The 20,764-nt window shown below is 38.7% G+C and overlaps 1 protein-coding gene across 3 annotated transcripts in view; it reads right to left on the bottom strand.

Annotated features, from left to right (window-relative positions):
* The window catches only part of cacna1ha (calcium channel, voltage-dependent, T type, alpha 1H subunit a), a 130,594-nt gene that overhangs the window by 45,972 nt on the left and 63,858 nt on the right, over positions 1 to 20,764 (bottom strand). For all 3 annotated transcript variants that reach the window (XM_026165462.1, XM_026165460.1, XM_026165461.1), the window contains exons 3-9: positions 15,369 to 15,480; positions 14,603 to 14,736; positions 13,663 to 13,760; positions 9,415 to 9,574; positions 5,717 to 6,017; positions 1,862 to 1,954; positions 823 to 1,061 (exon numbers count right to left, since the gene is read on the bottom strand). In XM_026165462.1, the coding sequence (XP_026021247.1) occupies positions 823 to 1,061; positions 1,862 to 1,954; positions 5,717 to 6,017; positions 9,415 to 9,574; positions 13,663 to 13,760; positions 14,603 to 14,736; positions 15,369 to 15,480 (1,137 nt within the window). The remainder of the gene's footprint in view (positions 1 to 822; positions 1,062 to 1,861; positions 1,955 to 5,716; positions 6,018 to 9,414; positions 9,575 to 13,662; positions 13,761 to 14,602; positions 14,737 to 15,368; positions 15,481 to 20,764) is intronic.

Below are 20,764 nucleotides of genomic sequence, written 5' to 3'. Positions count from 1 at the left end.
TGGCAAGTCGTTAGGGAACAATGAATTTCATGACCATTTGGCAAGTGGTTAGTGGCAGTAGGTGAGAAATCAAGTGCAAAAGCCTCAGTCACATGGGCCTAGATGCCACTGAGTGACCAACTGGCCAACATAGGGTGGATAAAATAGGTACTCCCTAAACATTTGGCAAATGGTTGCTGGAGGTCACTGGGAGTTGTTATGTGGAACTGGTCTCAAGAGTTATATGGTGATCCACCAAAAGATTCCTTGTTACTGTTTTGGTTGCAAGGAGATATCCAGCATTGTGCAGTAGTAGTAGTGAAATGGATAAAAGTGTTACACAATTCAGAAATGGAGACTTTTCATGAAAGTGAAAGCTGGGTTGCAGTGCACTTTTACCACAGCTCAGATAGTAGGTATTGAGTGCTTACAGACAAGTCAGTCTTCCGTGCGAACTACGGGCGACCGCAGGAACCTCATTTTTCCATAGGTTGCCATGAGGTCTCAGACCAGTCTGGGGTGCTAATAGTGCAACTTAACCTAAAAAAGCACCATGTGATGGTTTCTCTTTTTTTTGCATTGTGTTGGATTAGAGATTCTTTTCATCTTACCAAAGTTACTTGGCATTTTTAAGGTTGATGTTGAGGGCTTTAGAACAAATTGTCCATTACATTTACCAATACATTTTTGAGCTATCATCTCCACCCTAAGTAACAAAGTCCAAGTTGCTGTTTTTTTGCTAACATCACCACACAACACATTTATTGCTACGTCATTAGACATTTCTAGACATATTCTACAGAATTAAAAACAAAAAACAAAAAAAAACAACCTGTAACGTACCTGTGCCAGCCAGAGTATATCCTCTGGAGCCTGCGTGTAAACTTGCGGTAAAGATGGCTAATGTAGCGTAGCATCTCTTCATAGCACGAGCCCGGCTCGCTGTAACTGGCAAGTGTGGAGTCGTTTGACATGTAACGAGCACGCTGCTCCCGCATCAGTGCATTCTCCCTTTGCTTTGTCTCGGAGAATTGGGTGGCAATGACCACGAGGCACAAGTTGATCATGAAGAAAGAGCCCACCTGTTTGAAAAGGGAAAGGTAAAGAAAGTGCAAACCACAACAACAACACCTAAAATGATACAGTGTGTTTAACTGAGTCAAAGCCTGCTCCATAAAAGTGTTGATTTAGGGTCATAAAAGTATTTCACCTTTAATTCTGTATAAAGAATCAAGACAGTGTTTACTTTATAAATATTTGACTCACTGTTGACTTTATGCCTCCTTACGGTGTAAAAATATAAGGAGCATTATTAGAGCTTATTCATTATTTGAGATGCTACCTGCTTGGTCAAACACTGTAAACATAAAACTGAAAAGTTTTTTAGTTACTTAGAAATAATTAAATTTAAATGATCCTCCAATGAGTTGGCTTTGTCCTTACTATAACTTTGAAATGTCAACTCAATAATGAAATGTATGCTAAATATGTCATTAGCGTGTGGTACTAAAAGATGAATTGCAAATTAGATGAGCACTTTCTCCACCTGGTTATTAATTCCTCATTTTGTATTGAAAGTACTTAAGTGCAGTCAGTCTGAAAACTAAATCCAGTGTCTGTTTTTAGTTCACTAGGTCAATTAAAAATCCCAAACCAGGGAAAATTGTCTATAGACAGCTGTCTCCTCAACAAAAAGTCGATCAGGCTTAGAAAGCTGCAGGCGTTCACATTTATCTGAATTAGTCCTTTGCAAAAATGAAAAATAATGGTCCTTTAAAACAAGATATTTTGGACCCAATCACGTTTTGTCGTTGCTTCAAGGCTCTAGCAAAACAAGAGAATATAAAGAGAAGTTAAACAAAAAAAATAATGAGGTACTTACAATAATGAGCAGTATAAAATATATAAAATTATAGAAGGAGTGAGCATCCATGACATAGTACATGATGTCTACCCAGCCTTCCAGTGTGATGACCTGGTGATAGAGGACAAAAAGACAGAGAGTGGGAGCCTTTTAGTTTCAATAAAAAGCAAACATTCCTATATAGCTCTGCCCATTACTTTTTCTTCAAAAATGGCATAGACACCCACACATGTACACCAATACCCAGAGACACATACGTACTCCAGTATACAGCAATCAGATTTCCAGTTATGTTTTTAATGGCTATTCTTCTGAAGAAAGTCTGCAGTGTCCCTAAAACATGTTATAAAGGATGTGTGTGTTTGTGTGTGAGTGCTAGTGCAAAAAAAATCAAACAATTCTCTCATGTAGCCACTATGCTAATGAGCATTTGAGATTCTGAGACTTGAAAACGGTGGCTAAGTTCAGCCAAGCTGATAATACAATCACACCTCAACATTTACACCTCAGCGGAGCCTGAAACACCACTGCAAAAACTGACGGAGCATGCAGATTAGCAGGAATGTATGTACATTAGGCTCAGATGCCAGCACATACCTCTGTGTGAATGGAAAATTGTGAACAAGCATACCAAAAACAGACACCACACATGCGTAAAATCCACCTACACACAAACAGGGAGACATGCACACACAAGCACCCAGAGGAGACTACTCTGCTCTCTAATGCAGAAGATCAACCAAGGAGTTCATATGTGTCAACAGTAAACGTATGCTAAACAAACCATACATAGGTACAAAACATTTAGCCAAGAACATCTATGCAGGTCTTGTAAACTGTACATTTACCACCTGATTACCTCATTCACTTAACTAACCAAGAATTTAAATGTCAGCTCTAAAGGCACATATTTTGTAATCAGTTCCTGATTAATTCACCACAGGATTCCTAATTCATTATGGACGTGGACAAATCGAAATACAAATCTTGGGCTGTGTTAAGCCATTTTGCGAAAGGCAACTGTAGTATATATGTGAAGGAGCGATATTATGACACCGTGTAGCTGAGAGAGAACACAGAAGTAAACAGATTATCCAGTGGCTTCCAGGCCAAGCTCCTCATCTACTGACTCATCTTTAAAATCCGACAGTACCCAGTGCTGTAATTCATCTAAATGGCTTGCACATGCAGCACACAGCACGCTCTCTGCTGTCACCTGTGAGTGGCTTCACCCTCACTCCTACTCTTTTGTTTAACAGACCACTTTTGGGTCCCTCCATCCCAAATAACCCTCCTCAGAATCAGATGGTTTGTTTGTACAATATCTTTGGCGTACCTAATGAATCCATACAAAATTGAACTCCACTCTAATCTACTTGTTTAAAGGAGAAAGGAAACTGTTTTCAAGGATGCGAATGTTCACATTTTGGACAGAAAAGACAGATGATTTAAGAGAAAAACAAAGGAGGCCTTCGACGTCCACTGTGAACCAGTAATAAGTACTCACTACTCAGCACCTGGATATACATCTATACCACCAGCAGGTGTAAAATATTCAAATCTGCATGTTAGTGTGGGGAAAAACGTGGATTTGTAGCCACACTCTGTGAGTTTATGAGACATGTACACAACATTTGGCTAGATAAAAAGCTAATCTCACTTAAGACTCAAAGTGCTGCTTATTAAACCAACCTAAAAGTGAAGAAAAATCCGCAAAAATTTCTTAACCCGCCCATTGTGAGCTGAGACCACACATATGTGGGAACAGAGCAAACCTGTGAGTACCAAAGAGGGATTAGTAGTCTGTTATTAGTCCATATGTCTCTGTGTGTCTTCAGCATTTGAGCTTTTCAAAGTAATGCGAAGGTAAGACTCGTGTTGAGAAAGTCAAGTTGTGCAATTCAAAGAGCATTAGACACACAGACAGATCTACAGTATCAGCGAAACCAGCACATATCTACTAGAAGGGCTGAAATTCATATCACAACAGTACAGTACAGCACAAAGGGTGTGATAGGGAAAAGCCTGTCATGGTCTTCTGGGGAGTCGGAACTAGCAAGATGGGAAAAGAGGAATACACTTTCAGAAACTGGCATGTGGAAATGAAGAGGCTTTAAGGTCATGATACACACCCACTGATAGCTTAAGAGGACTTTCTACCAGGGTTAATTTCAAATTTCTACTATTTTAAGACAAAAGATAAGAAACATGACTATGTTGGAAAGCTGGATATTTTTGTTAGAAGGCTATCTTTCTACTTCAGTTTCTTACTGGACTGACTTTTCAATATAGCTCATGTTTCAATGTTGTAAATATTAGAAATGCAACAAACAGAAACATAGACATGATATTGTGAGCTTGCAAAAATACAATTACCTGGTTTCTCAATGCCACTTCACTCTATTTAAACTCTATTCCAGATCAAGGAGACACAGAATAAGCCTGATTTACTCTTAAAGTAGTAAATAGCAGTGAAGACAGTGATGTCACCTTTTGGTTTCAGAAATCCATCGTCATCTTGGTTGCAAAAAAACCCACTGGCTGTCAAACCGCTTATATGTTAGCTTAGTAGCCTAAGTTAGCTTGGTAACCTAAGCTAACAGGTAACAGAACTTAACAATTATTTATTATATTATATAAATGAGTAAAAATGTGAACTGCTTAAATTTGTTCAAGAAGAGATATTTAATAAGCAAAGGCAATGTTTTCTTTTTCTGCCATATTCCATAAACTAAGACATTGCAACAACATGAGTCGTCATTTTCAGTGTTGATCCTGGACAAACACTATTATATCGCATGCACTGCCTATGGTCGGGGTCTGAAAAGGAAAGACAATGGGGAAGTGCCTCAAACCTGAATACTCTTTAATGGCTTCACTAACCAATGGCTGAAAAAGCCACACCTACGCTCTTTTTTTATGATGCAAATTGGACATCTCTGATTTGTGGGTTAAGAAGATAGAGTAACATCAGCCTTCATTTATTTATACGATTCATTTTAAGCCAGTATTAGTGTGAAATTGTTATGAAACGCCTGCGTGCAGGCAGGAAAAGGACCCAAAGTGCAGACTCTGGAGACAGACGTGAACTCAAAAAACAGCTTTAATGCTAAACTCAAAAGGGTAACAAAACTGAGAATACAAAATAAGCTTAGACAGACAGACAGACAGACAGACAGACAGACAGACAGACAGACAGACAGACAGACAGACAGATGAGGGTGGATAAGAGTAGATCATGACACGGACACAGAGAAACACAGGGCTTAAATACACAGAGGGACCAATCAGGGAAAGGGAAACAGGAGTGAAACACAGCTGGGGCAACTCAGGCCTAACGAGACAAAGGAAGCAAAACCAGACACATTAACGTAAGACACGGACTTTCAAAGTAAAACAGGAAACATAACACAGAGACACGGAATTGACAAGGGGATACAGCTGACAGGGGAGACAGAGCAACTAGAGAACACAGAGACATAAACCATAAGACAGAACTCTAACAAAGAAACCAAAAAACTAGAAATGATTAATAATATAATAAACTCAAAACTCGGGGGCAACGACCCAGGCATCCTAACAGAAATGTCATTAAGCTGAAGATTTTCATTTATATTATGTCAGTGTTAGGGGATGAAATGAAACCCTGAGACAGTCAGGTGAGAGTAAACAGTTACTGTGTTCGGTAGTATGTGATATTTTCTAGTTTGAGGTTACTCTATATGGATAAAATGCCCAGTCCAAATATTGTCTTTGGTGATTTAACAAACAACAAAACTGAAAACCAAAACTTGCAAAACTATGGCAAACAGCAAATACTGGTTTCTGGGTTTTACCTTCTGCAAACAAATCTGCGCATTTGTCCCCGCTTACCTGGAATATGGCTATCCAAGCATAGCCGATATTGTCAAAGTTGACAGCTCCCCTGTGAGGGTTGAGCTCCCCTGGGCGGCAGTCGTTGTAGTACTGATACCAGTTAACACAAAAGTTACCGCTGGCAACACTCCTAAGACTCAGGTCAGAAGCCGGCAATGTGCATTCGAGCCCGTCTTGAGAGTAGGGTGGCACATCTTTGCAACGCCGCATCCCGTTTTCGCGTGGAGCCGAGCAGATAAACGGGCTGTCTTCACCTTCCTCAGACATGTAATAAGGATTTAAAGACATGTTGTACATTCTGGATTAAAAAAAGAAAAAGAATAACACAAATATCACTGCGAGCACACGCATGTGGGCAAACATAAATACCCCACAAATTACAGTCAGTGTTCTCTTCTTCCAAAACATCTCAGTCAGAGATTTCCACTCTAATCAGCAAATCATCTCAACAATATGGTAATAGGATTGATGAACTCTCTGTCTTATAATTGCTTAGTGGCTTAAAAATCAAATCATGACTGCAGCCAATACGTCGTGTTATAAAACCTCAACACGAATGACTGATGATTTCGATGAGGCTTCTCAGTTATTTCTGGTTTGCTTCTCTTGTTTTGGGGGATCTATAGAGATAATATAGGAAGTTTGTATTTCCTGTAAATAATCTTTAAAAAAGCTCTAGCTGCTCCAGTCAGAGCCGAATAAGTGATAAAAAAAGATTGATGGTTGGGTGGCTCGCCCTCTATGGCCTCTAAAATATTTGTCTATCCACTCCACCTATGTGGGGAGAAAAGATCAACCCCTTTAACAGCCTTTCTGCTCTAGTGTTCAGCATTTGAAAGATACAGTAAATAGAAAAACTGTTATTATACCATATTCATGTTTTTATTCGCACAAGTTGTCATTACACTTTGAATCCTTCACTTACAAAAACAACATGGCCCTTATTTTATGACAAGATTTTTTTTATTGGTATCCATGGTGACAGGTGTTTCCTATTCGTGGTAGAGAGTGCTGGGTGCATCCCACAGATTACCTATTTTATTTATACTCCTCCCTTTAAATTGGAGAGCTCTCCACAACAGTTACTGCGTGAAGGGATATTTATGCCCGACTAACACGGAAGGCTTTAGCAACCGTGCACTGCTTTATTTTCACACCATTCCCATAATTCCTGTCATCTTTTTTTCCCGTTGTGGTGTGTTTGCCTAATGCTGCCGAGGCAAAAATCATGTTCCTTATTTTTCAAAGGCTTTAAAAAAGCCAAAAGCTTCAGTGTCATGAGAAAGTGTTTGCCCCTTACCCATTTCTTACTTTTTTGCATATTTGTCACATCTGTATGCTTCAGATCACCTAAATAATTTTTAAATTAGGCAAACATAACCTGAGTAAATAAAAAAATGCAGTTTTTAAATGAGGAGCATTTGTTAAGGGGAAAAAAGCTATCATAACCCACCTTTCCCTTTAGGAAAAAGTCATTGGCCTCCCTTAAAATAACTTCATGGATACTCCCAGATTTGATAAATTATGAAATCACTGAAACAGAACCTGTCTGACAAAATGAAGAAGACTAAAAGACCTCAAAACACACCATACCACCATCTAAAGAAACAGCCGAGAAAGTTACTGACATCCGTCAGTCTGGAAAGGGTTAAAAAGCCATTTTAAAGGCTTTGGGACTCCACTAGCCATAAATTTTGAAAACATGGAACAGTGATTCCAAGAGCACATCAGCAACTCATCCAGGAGGTCACAAAAGAATATTGAAAGAAAAATAAGACCTCAGAAAGCGGGCAAACACTTCTCCACGGCACTGCATATGATAAGAAATACCTGCAACACTCACTAAAATAGGAAATAAAGGAAAAAAATCAATTGAAATTGTGGAGACGCTTAGTGCAAGAGTATGTGCATGTGCATGTGTTATTTCAGAGGGCAGTGATTCATTTTACCCTGGAAGTCAGATAGATTTGTTCTCTGAAAGGAATCATAGCATCTTTTATATTAAGTATTAAGCTGTGGTTTTCTATCTGTCTTTCTTATCTACTCAAAGAAACATTAACTCTGGGACAATTTGTGCCATTACATCAAAAGCACAATTAGTTCATGCCTCTTTTGGCGTTGTGAGGATGTGGCTACTGAAGCAACTTTTATTATTTTTCTCTTGCATAAAATCACTCCCGACGGCTAAAATGATGACTGAGCTCGATTTTGGCTGTTTGTGTGTGTGTACTTGATTTTGAGGGAGTAAGCTTGTCTGCTGTTTTTGTATCCGATCTTGTTATATCACAAGACGAGAAAAGCTAAATGTGAAAAAATAGGTTCATCGAGTATTCCCACAATGCAAGCTGCATAGAAGGGAAATGCAGCGTTTCCCTCTCCCGTCTTTGGTAACAGAGCGAACACTGTGTTCTCTCTCGGCTGTGGGTCTGTCAGTGCTGACTCGTTTTCTGTCTCACATCGACAGAAGCTGTATCTTTTCTTGGTTTCAGGTCAGTACCTATGGTCTGCCATTTCCTACAATCTGGACTGAGCAAGAAAACTTTTACACATATTCAGGAATTTTATGGTGCAGTGGTTTAAACATTTGCCTACCAAGCAAAAGATTCCTGGTTCACTCCCGGGAGGAGGTAGTGATCCATTGGATGTTACATCAGGAAGTCTATCCAGTGTAAAAATCTGCTTAATCAAATATGTAGCGCTACCAGCTGTCGCGATCCCGTGTGAATAAGGGAGCAGTCGAAAGTAGCTTTATCACTTCACTCCACAAAGTTAAAAGTGTCTCCTGAATTAATTTTCTCTTGCGCTGATAAGTTCTAGGTCTTTTTGGAGATGATTTTCAATGATCATAGGTGCTAATTTAAATTCTTTCTATTGAGGGACACAGCATGTTTCTAGAATGTCTATATTTTTAGCCACATTATCTACAAAGATGGGGTATTTTTATTTCTTTGTCTCAGAGTACAGAAACCAGCACATTGACCTGTTCTTATTGATACAGCATTGCTCCACTTCTCTGCATTGTGCATACTCTAACAAGCTAGAAGTTCTACATTTTCACTACTGCTAACTATCACCCCAGATGACAACAGAATTTATGACAGGACTAAAAAGGGAGGAAGCTAAAATATCATATTTGTCAAGCAATTTGTAGCTTTACAGACCGAGATTGTACCTTTCACTCTAGAGCCTGACCGATTTATCAGTGGGCTGATATTAGTGATCGATATTAGGTATTTGCTGATGTATCGGTAGCAACTTTTATAACGACTGATAAAAGACAATTAAAAAAGTACAGAATAGAGAGGAGAAACACCCTTCAACCATATCTGGACTGTTGGATTACATAGTTGTCCACCAGAGGGCACTCTACAACACAGCGCCACAAATACAACCTAACGGCCATGAACGAGCAAATAAATTACTACAAATGACAAATATACAGGAAATCTGTTTATATTCCATGTTCCTGAAAAAAAAAATCGCTCGATATATTGAGTTTTACATCCCTAAACACTGGTATTGGTATGATCAGTCAGGCTCTCGTTCACTCATCCCTTTTTTGTCAGTTTTCAAGGAAAATAAGTTTAAATTGGATCCCAGTTTCACCAAAATGTATCGTTCAAAAAAATCAAATGCAGCTTTGACATAAAAGATCAAGAGATTCCTATCCTACATCACAAGGCGGAATTCCTCACGTTTCGATGTCCTCTCCCAGGAAGCAGCGATTGCGCAGCAGTCCCTCCCACAACTGGACTCCCACAATGCCGAAGATGAAGAAGACAAAGAAGCAGAGGAGCAGAACATTTCCCAGCATCGGCAGAGTGTCTAACAGCAGTGTCACCAAGATCCTCATACCTACACAGTGGGATACAAACAACAAAGATGTGTGACTAATAGCACCCGACATTCATGACAGACATAATATAAAACCCATCCGAGCTAGCCTTTTACTTTTACCTTGACGAGCTCTATTAATCTTATGTTTTTGGAGCCAACAACTTCATCCTCGCACACGTTATAATTACAACAGATGACAATACTGAAAGTGACAGATTGACATCGTTTCATCCTCTGGGATTTGAACTCGCAGCTTCCTTGTGGCTACTATTATCTAACCACGTGCATTCAGCATCCATCTCCCATGTCAGATGTGCTTAGCGTCAGCAGCATCAGGGATCCAGTCCCCGAGGTCCTCACAATGTCCCCTGTCTCCTCCTCCATATATCACAGCTTTGTCACATTGATCACATGTGCAGTGCTATGATATTATTATTCTTTCTGTGGCACAGAGTTGCCAGTTTTTACCTTTGTAGTGATAATTAAATTTAAATCTTCATCCTGAGACCAAACTGTCTGTGCTGTGCAACAGCGTGAGAAAACTCTACCTGTAGCCATTATCATCATCAGTGGAAAACAAACAAATGTCTTGTTTGCCAGTTTTACAGTTATCAGAATGGGCCTAAGAATTAAGATAATAGTATTCCTATTAAATCTGTGCCAGAAGCTAAAGAAACATTTTATTGTCAATGCAGTTATTATTGAAATGTGTAAAATGTGACTATCCTTTCTTTTACTCTTCTTATTATTAAATATACATAAAAAAAAAAATCATATATGAATGAGTCACATTTAGATAAAAGCTGTCATTACATTGCTAATTGTAGTCATTCATCAGCTAAGGTTATCCATCTTGTTGAATCCCTGTTGCCTCACTTTAGTAATCTTCTACCTTTCATTTTAATGTCACTGAATTAATTTCTCTGAGTGACAGGTTTAAAATGGTATTTGGTATATTTGATATGGCCACCTTTATTTTTACCAACAGTCTGAGGCAAACTTTCTTGTAATGTCTATATGTAGTTTTCAGGAATAGTTCTCCGGGCTTCTTGAATGACATCCAAAGCTCTTCTTTGGATGTTGGCTGCCTCGTGTTTACTGTTGTCAAATGTGCATTTATCCCTCCTGGGAGAAGAAACAAACCCCTTTGGGAATGTGTCAGGAAGGGCATTAGGCAACACAATGTGCTAAATCACATGTGTGGAGCCACCTCCTGTGGCAACCCCTTGTGAATTAGGGAGCAGCTGAAAGTAGCTACTCTATAAGACCTGCTGCCACTGATTTTCAGTCCAGTTCTTGTGTACTTTTGCATAACTCAACCTTCTCTCCCTGTTTCCCTTCCCTGAGACTTAGACCATTTCCGATGAGGCCTCAGTGAACAGTAGATGGATCAGATAAAGGCCAGATGCATCCGTGTCCAGCTTTCAGGGCATAAATTTCAGATACTGATCATTTGCTGTAAATAAGTTCTTTGAGCCTGCCACTTCTTCTTTTGTCCTCTACTTGTCAAACCTATTAAGAACTCACTGCACACCATGTTAAGTTATTCCAGCTCAGCTAATAGCTCTTTGGGAATCATGTTGTTGGTGCAAAAATATAAGTTTATGCCTGCAAATCTGTTTTACCTTTTGGGATTTTTTATAAATGCAATAAAAATAAAATGGCAACAAATTATTTGTTCTAGTAACAAAACGGCTACAATTTAAAATTGGTTATGTGCTAGGTTTGCTGAGTTATGCTACAATGCATTACTGTTTCATGCCTTCAGTTAAGGGTCTTTTTTATACTACTTTTACTGGAATTTTTCATAAGCCACTAAACACTGACCTAACAAAAAAAAAAAAAAAAACGCATCCCAGTAAAAAAGGTTTGGGTAAAAGAACTGGACTGAAAATGAGTGATAAAGGAGCCACTTTCAAAAGAAAAACTTAAACTTCCCTTCAGAAATTATGGGGGAAACTATAACTCAAGACCAAGGAAGTCTGCTTTCTTGGAATCCTTGGAATCAAAATATAAAAAATACAAAAATTGTATTTTTAAAAGCCAGAACTACTGTCACCCACAACAGTTTTCGCTGTCAAGTTGTGATGACAAGAGACTGGCTTGAACCACCAGAGAAATCACCCATGTTTCTAAAGATGCCCTTGGAGATTTCGTTATCATTGCTGTCAGCTTGTGCTTTTCATTCATGGGCATTCACTTACCTTTTTTTTTTTTTTTGCTCATAACAAGAAACTGACCTAGTAAGAAACTGAGGAAGGCTAGTGCTTTTCTAAACCCAGTCATGCAGTCAAAACTAGACAGATGGCTGAAGAATTTGCGATCATTTCACACAGGGTAAATGTAATTGTTTCCAGCACCATAACAGGCTTGCGCTAACGCATTCACTTGACGGTAAAAGTATGTGACTGGGAGTGCACAAGGCAGTTGGCAGAGATTTTGCAAAAGCCCCCTGCACGTATCAACCTTGAGAACATGAAATAATCAGAGTGCGGTGCTCACTGTTTCTAAGCTACAGCACAAAAGACACAGTTAACATTTGTAGTTCAATGAATATTTCCCATCCTCTTAGGCAGAAAGAAAAACAGAAAGACAGACTGATTAGAGAAAGAAGAACAGAGGAGGAAAACCTGTGTTAGCCTTATCTACGTGGCTCGTTCTTACAGACACTATATTTATGGTGAAAGAAAAAAAGAAAAACAGAAGAGGCCCAGTGTTGTGTGTACCTGTGAGCATATGAACATCGCCTTTCAGGTATGTTTGTGTCTTGGGGCAAGAAAACTCAAGATCACTGACCTTGAATTTCTATCTCTAAGCTAGCTGGGTCTTCACTGACATTCTCTCCCTCTGTCCTCTCTCTATCTGCCTCCATCTACCAACCCACCTTTAGGGAGCAACTGAACACTTGTTGCAGTAATAATAAGTTTTATTTCACCTTGTGCACAGCTTTAAGTTTTTCCCAGAACTACTGTTAGCTTGGTGATAATGTTAATGTGTTGACCCACTGTGTCTTCCATGCTATGTGACAGTGTATGAGTTAGCAGCAGTGCAGCCCCCAGTGTCACTCATGAATGTGAGGTCATCATCATTTAAATTCCCCAAAGAAAACTTAAACACACACAACTCAAGTATCTTCAATTCTTCAACATGCAGAAATGTCTATAAAGTGACGTAGGTGGGGATCTGTTACCACAAATGACTGCATCAGCATGGCATGGGATGGACGCAATCAGCCTGTAGCACTGCTGAGGCGTTAATGAAGCCCAGGCTGCTTTGATAGCAGCCTTTGGCTCGCCTGTAGTTTTGGATCTGTGCTTCTTATCTTCCTCTTGACAAAACCCACAGATTCTCTGTGAGGTGCAGGTCAGGTGAGTTGGCTGGCCAGTCAAAAACAGTAATAACCTGTCAGCAAAGGTAGTAGTAGTTTTGGCGCTGTGGGCAGGTGCTAGGTCCTGCTGGAAAAGGAAATCTGCATCTCCATAAAGCTTGTGACAGCACAAAGTGGTTTAAAATCTCCTGGTAAACAGCTGGGTTGAATTTGGAACTGAGTAAATACAGTGGACCAACCACCACCATATGGTTGGGTGTGCTAAATTAAGCCAAGAGATATGGATATTTCACTTTATGTGCAATAAATCTATAATATACATGAAAATGAGAAAAAAACAACCTTACATAAATACATATATATTTAAAGGCTACCAATACTGGCAGCTGAGTCCGGAAAAAGACCTTGGCTGCTTGCCTAATGTATGCTGGTTAATAACCTTGTAAGTTGTTATGACACCATTGTGTAGTGATCCCCTTTAGCTGTAGATTCATGGTTATTTCTGTCACAGAGCTTTTAGGAAATTGACAAACTATGTGCAAGATCCCGCTGGCTGGCACAAAGTGAGATGAAAACCAAAGTCTTGATCATCGGTCAATTTACCACGCAGTGCTGAGAATAAACACAGCAAAACACTGCTCTGTCTTCCTTAGTTCAAAGTGAGTAACACCAGGCAGATAGAAATATACAGCTTTACATTAATCATTGGGGAAATGCTGTAAAAACCCTGCATATATGGGAAAATATGAGCCAAACCACAACTAAGAAACTGGCATACTTGGTACTCTGTTGATAGCCCGCAGTGGCCTGAGTACTCGGACGGTACGGATAGCTGACAGACTGGCATTGTGGCCATCCAGGGAATACTCCAACATCCTGAAGACATGGTCGCAGAGAGAGAGAGAGAGAGAGAGGTGGAGAAGGTTTTACTTCATAGACGTTATAAAAACGAAATGGTGACCACACACACATTTATGTCTACACAAAACAGCAACAACAAGAAAATGAAATGAAACACTAATAATCTAATAAAGGTTGTAATTGAAGCGACCCACATAATTACTGTGCATTTGCCATTTAATTGCATAAAGTCAGAAGCACTTTTTCTTCTGTATAGTCTGTGATACAGCATGCAAACATAATGAGTGTGACAACGAGCAGAAGGAAGGCTATAATGATGGTCCTAAACATGTTTACATTTTTCTCTGCAATTATGTGGAGAATGTGCCTCATAACAGACTGGCTAACGAATAATAGAGAAACATTGCTCCAACTGACAGACAAGCTGACAGAAACTTACATAGATATATATTTTATTGCATATGTTGAACATTATATTGCTTTCAGTATTTATTTCTGCATCCCTATTTCTTCCTACCCTTCATTAATGCGACATAAATCTTATGCATATGTAGGTGGAGCAAAACTAAAGTTTATTTAAATAGTTATTCAATGTAAAATAAGCACAAGGGAAGTGTGTGTCAAAGTCATGGGATCAGTCGCCATGGATTTCAAATTGGGCGTGGTGAACCACCGAATGACCTACAACTTGAATGTGTGAGGTGTAAAGAGCCCTATTTATATAGTATAGGAGGAAGAAATAAAGTGCTTTTTCTTTTTTCTTTTATTCTAAGCAGACTGTTAATATTTAAGCTGCTGGTGATAGAGATAATTGAGCAATTAGTGGAGATGAGCAAAAGGCACAGTGGGATACCAACCCTGCCATGACAATGACAAAGTCAAGCTGATTCCACTTGTCATCAAAGTAACACTTGGAGCCAAAAATTCCCAGGGCCACCATCTTGATAACCATTTCCACCGCAAAGAAAGCGAAGATGCAGTCATCCAACACCTGGTCGCAAAGGATAAAGTGACAAGAACACAGACAAAAATAAGCTTTGACAACAATAAAAAGAAGAGGAAGTGGAATCCTTGCAAAGTGAACGATCCTTTTTAAGTCTTCTTATCAAAACAGTCGCGTTCTGAACCAAGAAAAGTGGAAATGCTAGAGGAGGTTTTCTGACAAAGACTGCTTTTATCAGTTAGTTAGTTTTATCCCAGCAGGGAATAACTCGGGCGTACCATGTTTATGGTTGTGTCTCAATTAATTAGACATTTTACAGCAAAAAGAATGTCTCTCTTCGAATATAATGAGAAGATCTCAGTGTGTCAGGAATCAGCATCGCACTACAGTGAAAGCTTATAGAAATAAATGGGTGTGAAAAGAGGAAAATGAATAATTAACTTTTTTCATGAGTGTTTTTATGCATTGTGGTTGCATATGTGTAATAATTTAAAACACTAATTGAAGTAGCTTAGTTAAAATAAAAGTAAAAAATATGGTTCTTGTCTTTGTAGTGAATGGTGCTTCTGTTGAAAAAGCTCTTGAACATGTCAGTAAGTTAATCAACAACCAATCAGCTGCTGACATTACTGCATACTGTGTAGCAGGCCCAGCTGACAGTGTGGGAGTGCAGCACTTACCTGTAAGATGCGACACCACTCTGACTGGCAGGTAACGTCCTCACAGGGCCGATACATCCCCAGAGTCACACAGTTGAGCAGGATCACCAACATGGACACGTGCTCAAACCACGTGCAAGAGCAAGTTAAGGTCAAAACATATGTTGTGTGAATTCAAAAGCATGCAAAAACACAGACTGTATATAGTCAAAGCAACTTACTGTAAAGTGCCTAAAACCCGTATTATTGATAATGGCCATCACAGGGCAACATCTTTTTTTATGAAAAGTCCAATGGAATAGAAGCCTATGGGAAAATGACCATGCAGCTCTTTTAATCTATGACACAACTTAACACTTTCTTGATTAGTTTATGACCTAAATCGTAGGAGCCAAGTCGGCAGTTTTTCCTTAAGTCGGGGGGAAGCATACATCTATAGTGCTCTTGTCTATCATTACATGCTCAAGAAATAAGACAAACTTAAGAAAAGGAAAAAAACTGTGCAGCAGCTGTTGCAAAATTAGCTATGTTCCATAGGCTAAAGAGTTTGCAATTGCGAACGTTATATAAATGTAAGGTAGCTCATCGGTCCCCAACACCCGGGCCATGGACTGGTACTGGTCCGTGTCTCGTTTGGTACCGAGGCTTGGGTTTGAAATTGATGGTTTTCATGGTTTTTATCATTATTTTTGTTATTGTTTTTATCAGTAACTTGGTTTCCCTGGGTGTCTTCCTGTGTGTTATGAATAAATCGTCCTTATTTTGGTACTGGTGCTGGTTTTATTTTGTTGTATTTATCCGCGACACCTTAACGGCCTTTCAGTGAAAATATTGTCAGACATGAACCGGTCCGTGGTGCAAAAAGGGTAGGGACCGCCGATGTAGCTAACATAATGTAAGTAATGTAAGGTTATTAGGCTACTCAGCAATCATCATCATGCAATTCTACATGTACTGGTACTAATGATTAAATTTCTGGTATCGTAACATCGGTACACAAAACACAGATATACCTTTGTGGGTGTGATATAGTAGCATCTATTTCTCTATTTGTGAGTCTAAAGGTTTGCTATTTGAAAACCTTTGTCCTGCTTTGTCTCAGACATCAACTCTGACCTGATTTTACACTAATGAGTAATCTTTCCTTTTGCTGGTCCTATTCTTTTATCCTGTTTTGGTGGCGAGTGAGATTATCTATTTAGGACAAAGCAATACATTTTAAGTGGTCTGATGACTGTGGATTTTTTTGTCCTTGAATTTTTGTCTATGTGGTGTAGCATAAATTATTAACACATAATGCCATATTGAACTGCTATTCAAGAACAGACATAAAATGGAGTTTCTGTCTTTGATGTGCTTTGAGTGCATCAACACAGATGGCAATTAAAACTGGATCTGCATTTCTGGAAGGAAAAAAAAAGTTAAATCTGAAGGCGTCTGTCAAAATCGAATAATTTCTCTCATTCGGTTTTTCATTTTTATCCGATCACACAAAAAGCATGTGGAATATATATCAATTCACAACAAAGTAATAACCACTGTAAGAACAAACAGCAGTGAGCACATCCAATGAGCACTGACAACATGTGGAAGTATGATTTTCTTCATAAATCAAACGGTTTACAAAAACAAAAGCAAAGTCTTAAATGTATATACGAACACTACATCACAGTGGGGTTGTTCATTTTAGAAGATGTCTCATCATCTAAATGGGGAAAAAAAATTATACCCAATGGAGGAGATATTAAGCAAGAAAAAGGGAGAGAGGGAGAAAGACCGGGATGCAAAATACATTAAGGAGGAAAAATGACGTGAACGTGATTAGAAGGAAACCTAAATCAGAGGCCCTGATGCTGCTGTTTTTCTACTTTGGTTGGCTTTTACCCCAAACACACATCCCACACATTTTCTCAGGCACATTGTACACTCAGTGATCTGGTGTGCGCACTGAACTGCAGTGCAGAAGTATTCCCAAGGTGAAGTACTGTTCTAATTAGAGAAGGAGTTAAAGCGGAAAACAAATGGTGACTATTGTCTTCCACATTACTCACGGACAGTCTTATGAAGCGCACGCAAACGTAGGGATACAAATATTATATGCTAATGACATTATGCGTGTTTTCCACACACAAATGCACAAACACAGATACACTTGGGACTTAATGCTGTGATCGGAGGCCAGAAGACAGAAGTTTGTATCAGCAAACAAGTTTGACCTCAAATAGTTTTTTCTGTCCTGAGGTTGTTTGAGATGCAACTGCAGCCTATTACCACGATAGGAACATATCCTGGATTTAATTTGTGCTGGAACACAATTCGTTTAGGTTTTTTTCACATTCTCATATGCTAATTTTGTGAGCATGTGCATGTTTTGGTCAAAAGAATTGAATTGCAAACATAGATCCTAGGGTTACCTTCACCCATTTTAGAGAAGCTAACAAAGGTACACACACCACTTCACAAATGTGCCACCATTTCAATTTGATTGAATTAAATGTCATTTATACAGCGTAATGCACTTTATATTGTAAGTTAAAGATCTTTTCCTTTTCCAAATATCTTCAAAAATGACAGCCCACCAATACAGAACTCTTAAGACTGTTACCCCTACTAACATTTTGTGATTTAAAGATTTAATAAATCTGCGGATAGTTTTTGTTTCAATTCAATTCAATTCAATTTCTTTATTGTCCCACAAGGGGAATTTAGTTTAGCAGCAGGAGGATAAGAACAAGCAGAACAATACTATAAAACAATAATAACAATAATAATGATAGAAAATTCAAGGACAATTATTTGCCATTTAGGAGACAAGACGCAGTAGGGATAAAAGAGTGGATGAAGTGGATGGTTCACACAATTAATAATAGAATGAGCCTTTCTAAGCACATTTCTATTGTAAATGGCCAAAAGTCCATCTTGCCAGCGCCCTGAAATTTTGCTAGCAGTTTTTACCAGAAGTCCCAACCGATTCTTATTCTTCACCGTCAGGTTACCAAACCAGGCAGCGATACAAAAAGACATCACAGATTCGATAAAACTTCTATAAAACAAGGACAACATCTCAGATGAGACATTAAAAGATCTCATTTTCCTTAAAAAGAACAGTCTTTGTTGAACTTTTTTAGTAGTGGCATCAGCATGAGATTCAAAACACAGTTTATGGTCAAGTACCACACCTAGATATTTATAACTCTCAACGATCCCAATATCGGCAGTTTTAATGATAGTGGGTGATGAGCTATAAGAGGACTTCCTAAAATCAATAATCATGTCTTTAGTTTTTGACACATTAAGTGAGAGGAAGGACTCATCACACCAATTCACAAAATCATCTACAACCTGTCCATGGCCTGACTCGTCGATTACTGTGTCATCAGCAAACTTCAGGATGTGTCTGTTTGTGAAATTGCTGCGACACTCATTTGTGTACAGAATGAACAGAAGGGGAGAGAGGCAGCAACCCTGTTTTAAGTCCCTACTTAGATAATATGTAATTCACGGCTTGATAGCAAGACATGATTGCGTCACTGAACTGTACCCAAGTCTGCTCAGATTAGCCGTTGTAGTTTGTAGTGCTCCAAACCCAGGAAGTTGCCGAATCCCCCTGTTGGTCAAACTATGCAACATCAACCCTCACAGAATGCCTGAAGGGTGTTTCTCCTTTCTCTTCTTTCTTTTATAAATTCTCATTTATTGGCCATTATACTGTAACTTCAAAACATATATATTAGCAAATAGCTAACTTCTGTATCAGTATACTTGTAATTTAAAAAAATGAGTCTTGTTTCTTTATCCATACATTTTCCTATTTACCTAAACACTTTCATATATGAATCTTACACATTTCAACAGGTGTGTACATGGTCACATGCACAGACAAGCAAAAAAAAAGTCAACAGAAGTGTGGTTTTCATGTTGTATTTTTAATTTCTCACCAAGATAAAATCCATTTTTCTCAAATGCATCCTCCATATTCATTATTTTGTGTTTTTCTTCCATTGATTTAGAAATATTCCCTGCAAGATGGTGAATAACTGCAGTGTATTTTGATTTACATTACAATTCCTGCATCCTATCAGTTTAAGAGGAATTTCCTTTAGACAACTAAGCTGTAGATGCAGTACATTATCAAAGAGGCAATTTCAATTATTTATGCCAATTACATGTGACATTTTTGGACAAGGAGCTAAAATATCCTACCAGCAAAAACATTACAATTAGCCATCTGTGGCACTGTTACGTGTATTCAATAGACTATGCTTTGCTTCTTCCAACACATCATCAAGATTATGCTGTTCCCACCAGGATTTCCTGAGCCTCAGATACCAATACTCACCTACGCTTAAACCTTACAAATGCGCAGTGAGCTCTGCCAAAATGCCCAGCATATTTATTCTCCCTAGTGACGGTGAGTACTCAGTATGAGGAAAGCTAAAAGACATGAGTCTGCTTAATTGTGCAGATCAATTAAAGCATAAATGGTAAAATGTTGTTTGTATTTACTTAAAACCAATGCTGTGCCTTTTCAGGGAGAGTGGAGCCAGTGTTTTTGCAGCAGGCATTTATTAAGTTAGTGTTCTGAAAATAGGACAACTATAAGGATACGCTCACTGAACATATGAGTGTAGGATTGCGCAGGCACAAATGTAGCTTAGCAGAACTGGCACATAATAGATTACAGCTGTCTCTAGAACCTCTAACCTAAACAACCTGAGCAAGTTACTCATGATCTGTCACCAGAAACCACAAGACAACAAAATAAATTGGATTAAATGAAAACATTTGCTGTTGTCCTTGTGAAACCAGGTGGAGTTTTATAAAATCACAGGGATAATGTTGGTAAAAGTTAGACCTCAAAGGTGCTCAAAGGTGTGCTTGAGGGTTAGCACTAGGTTATGTGGTTAAAGACTTATCCAGCTTATTCTGACTGGAAATATAATTATTGTCAATTTCTAATCTAGATGGCAACAAATTTGCTACTTTTGCCAATTTATCACAGTCAATTGCCATATTATCACAAACAAATTGGATGTCATTGCGAACTTGACCCCATTAAATTGCAAAGTGAAAGCAGTCTGACTGTCTTAATGGCATTTTATATTGCCATTATGATGTGGCTGCAGACCTGGTCCTTGTCTTCAAAGTCGTTTTAAACACCAACTATATTATTGGCCATATGTGGAGTCACTTGGGTTGTCCTCAGTCTCCAAACACTGTTTTCCCTACTATAGCATCCATGCAGGAGTGCAGGTAGTGCAAGGATTAAAGATTAAGAAATATTTTAATGCATTTAATAGCTGCACCAGCATTTTGGTTTCCAATGATTTGATTACATTTATAAGAGGCATTACACATAGAAAAACACAGAGAAACTGCACTGCTTTATTTCTAGAAAACATGGTTTCTGCCAGCGC

The sequence above is a fragment of the Astatotilapia calliptera genome, chromosome 4, assembly GCF_900246225.1.
Source record: "Astatotilapia calliptera chromosome 4, fAstCal1.2, whole genome shotgun sequence".
Taxonomy (NCBI): Eukaryota; Metazoa; Chordata; class Actinopteri; order Cichliformes; family Cichlidae; genus Astatotilapia; species Astatotilapia calliptera.
This window is presented reverse-complemented; position numbering and strand designations above follow the sequence as displayed.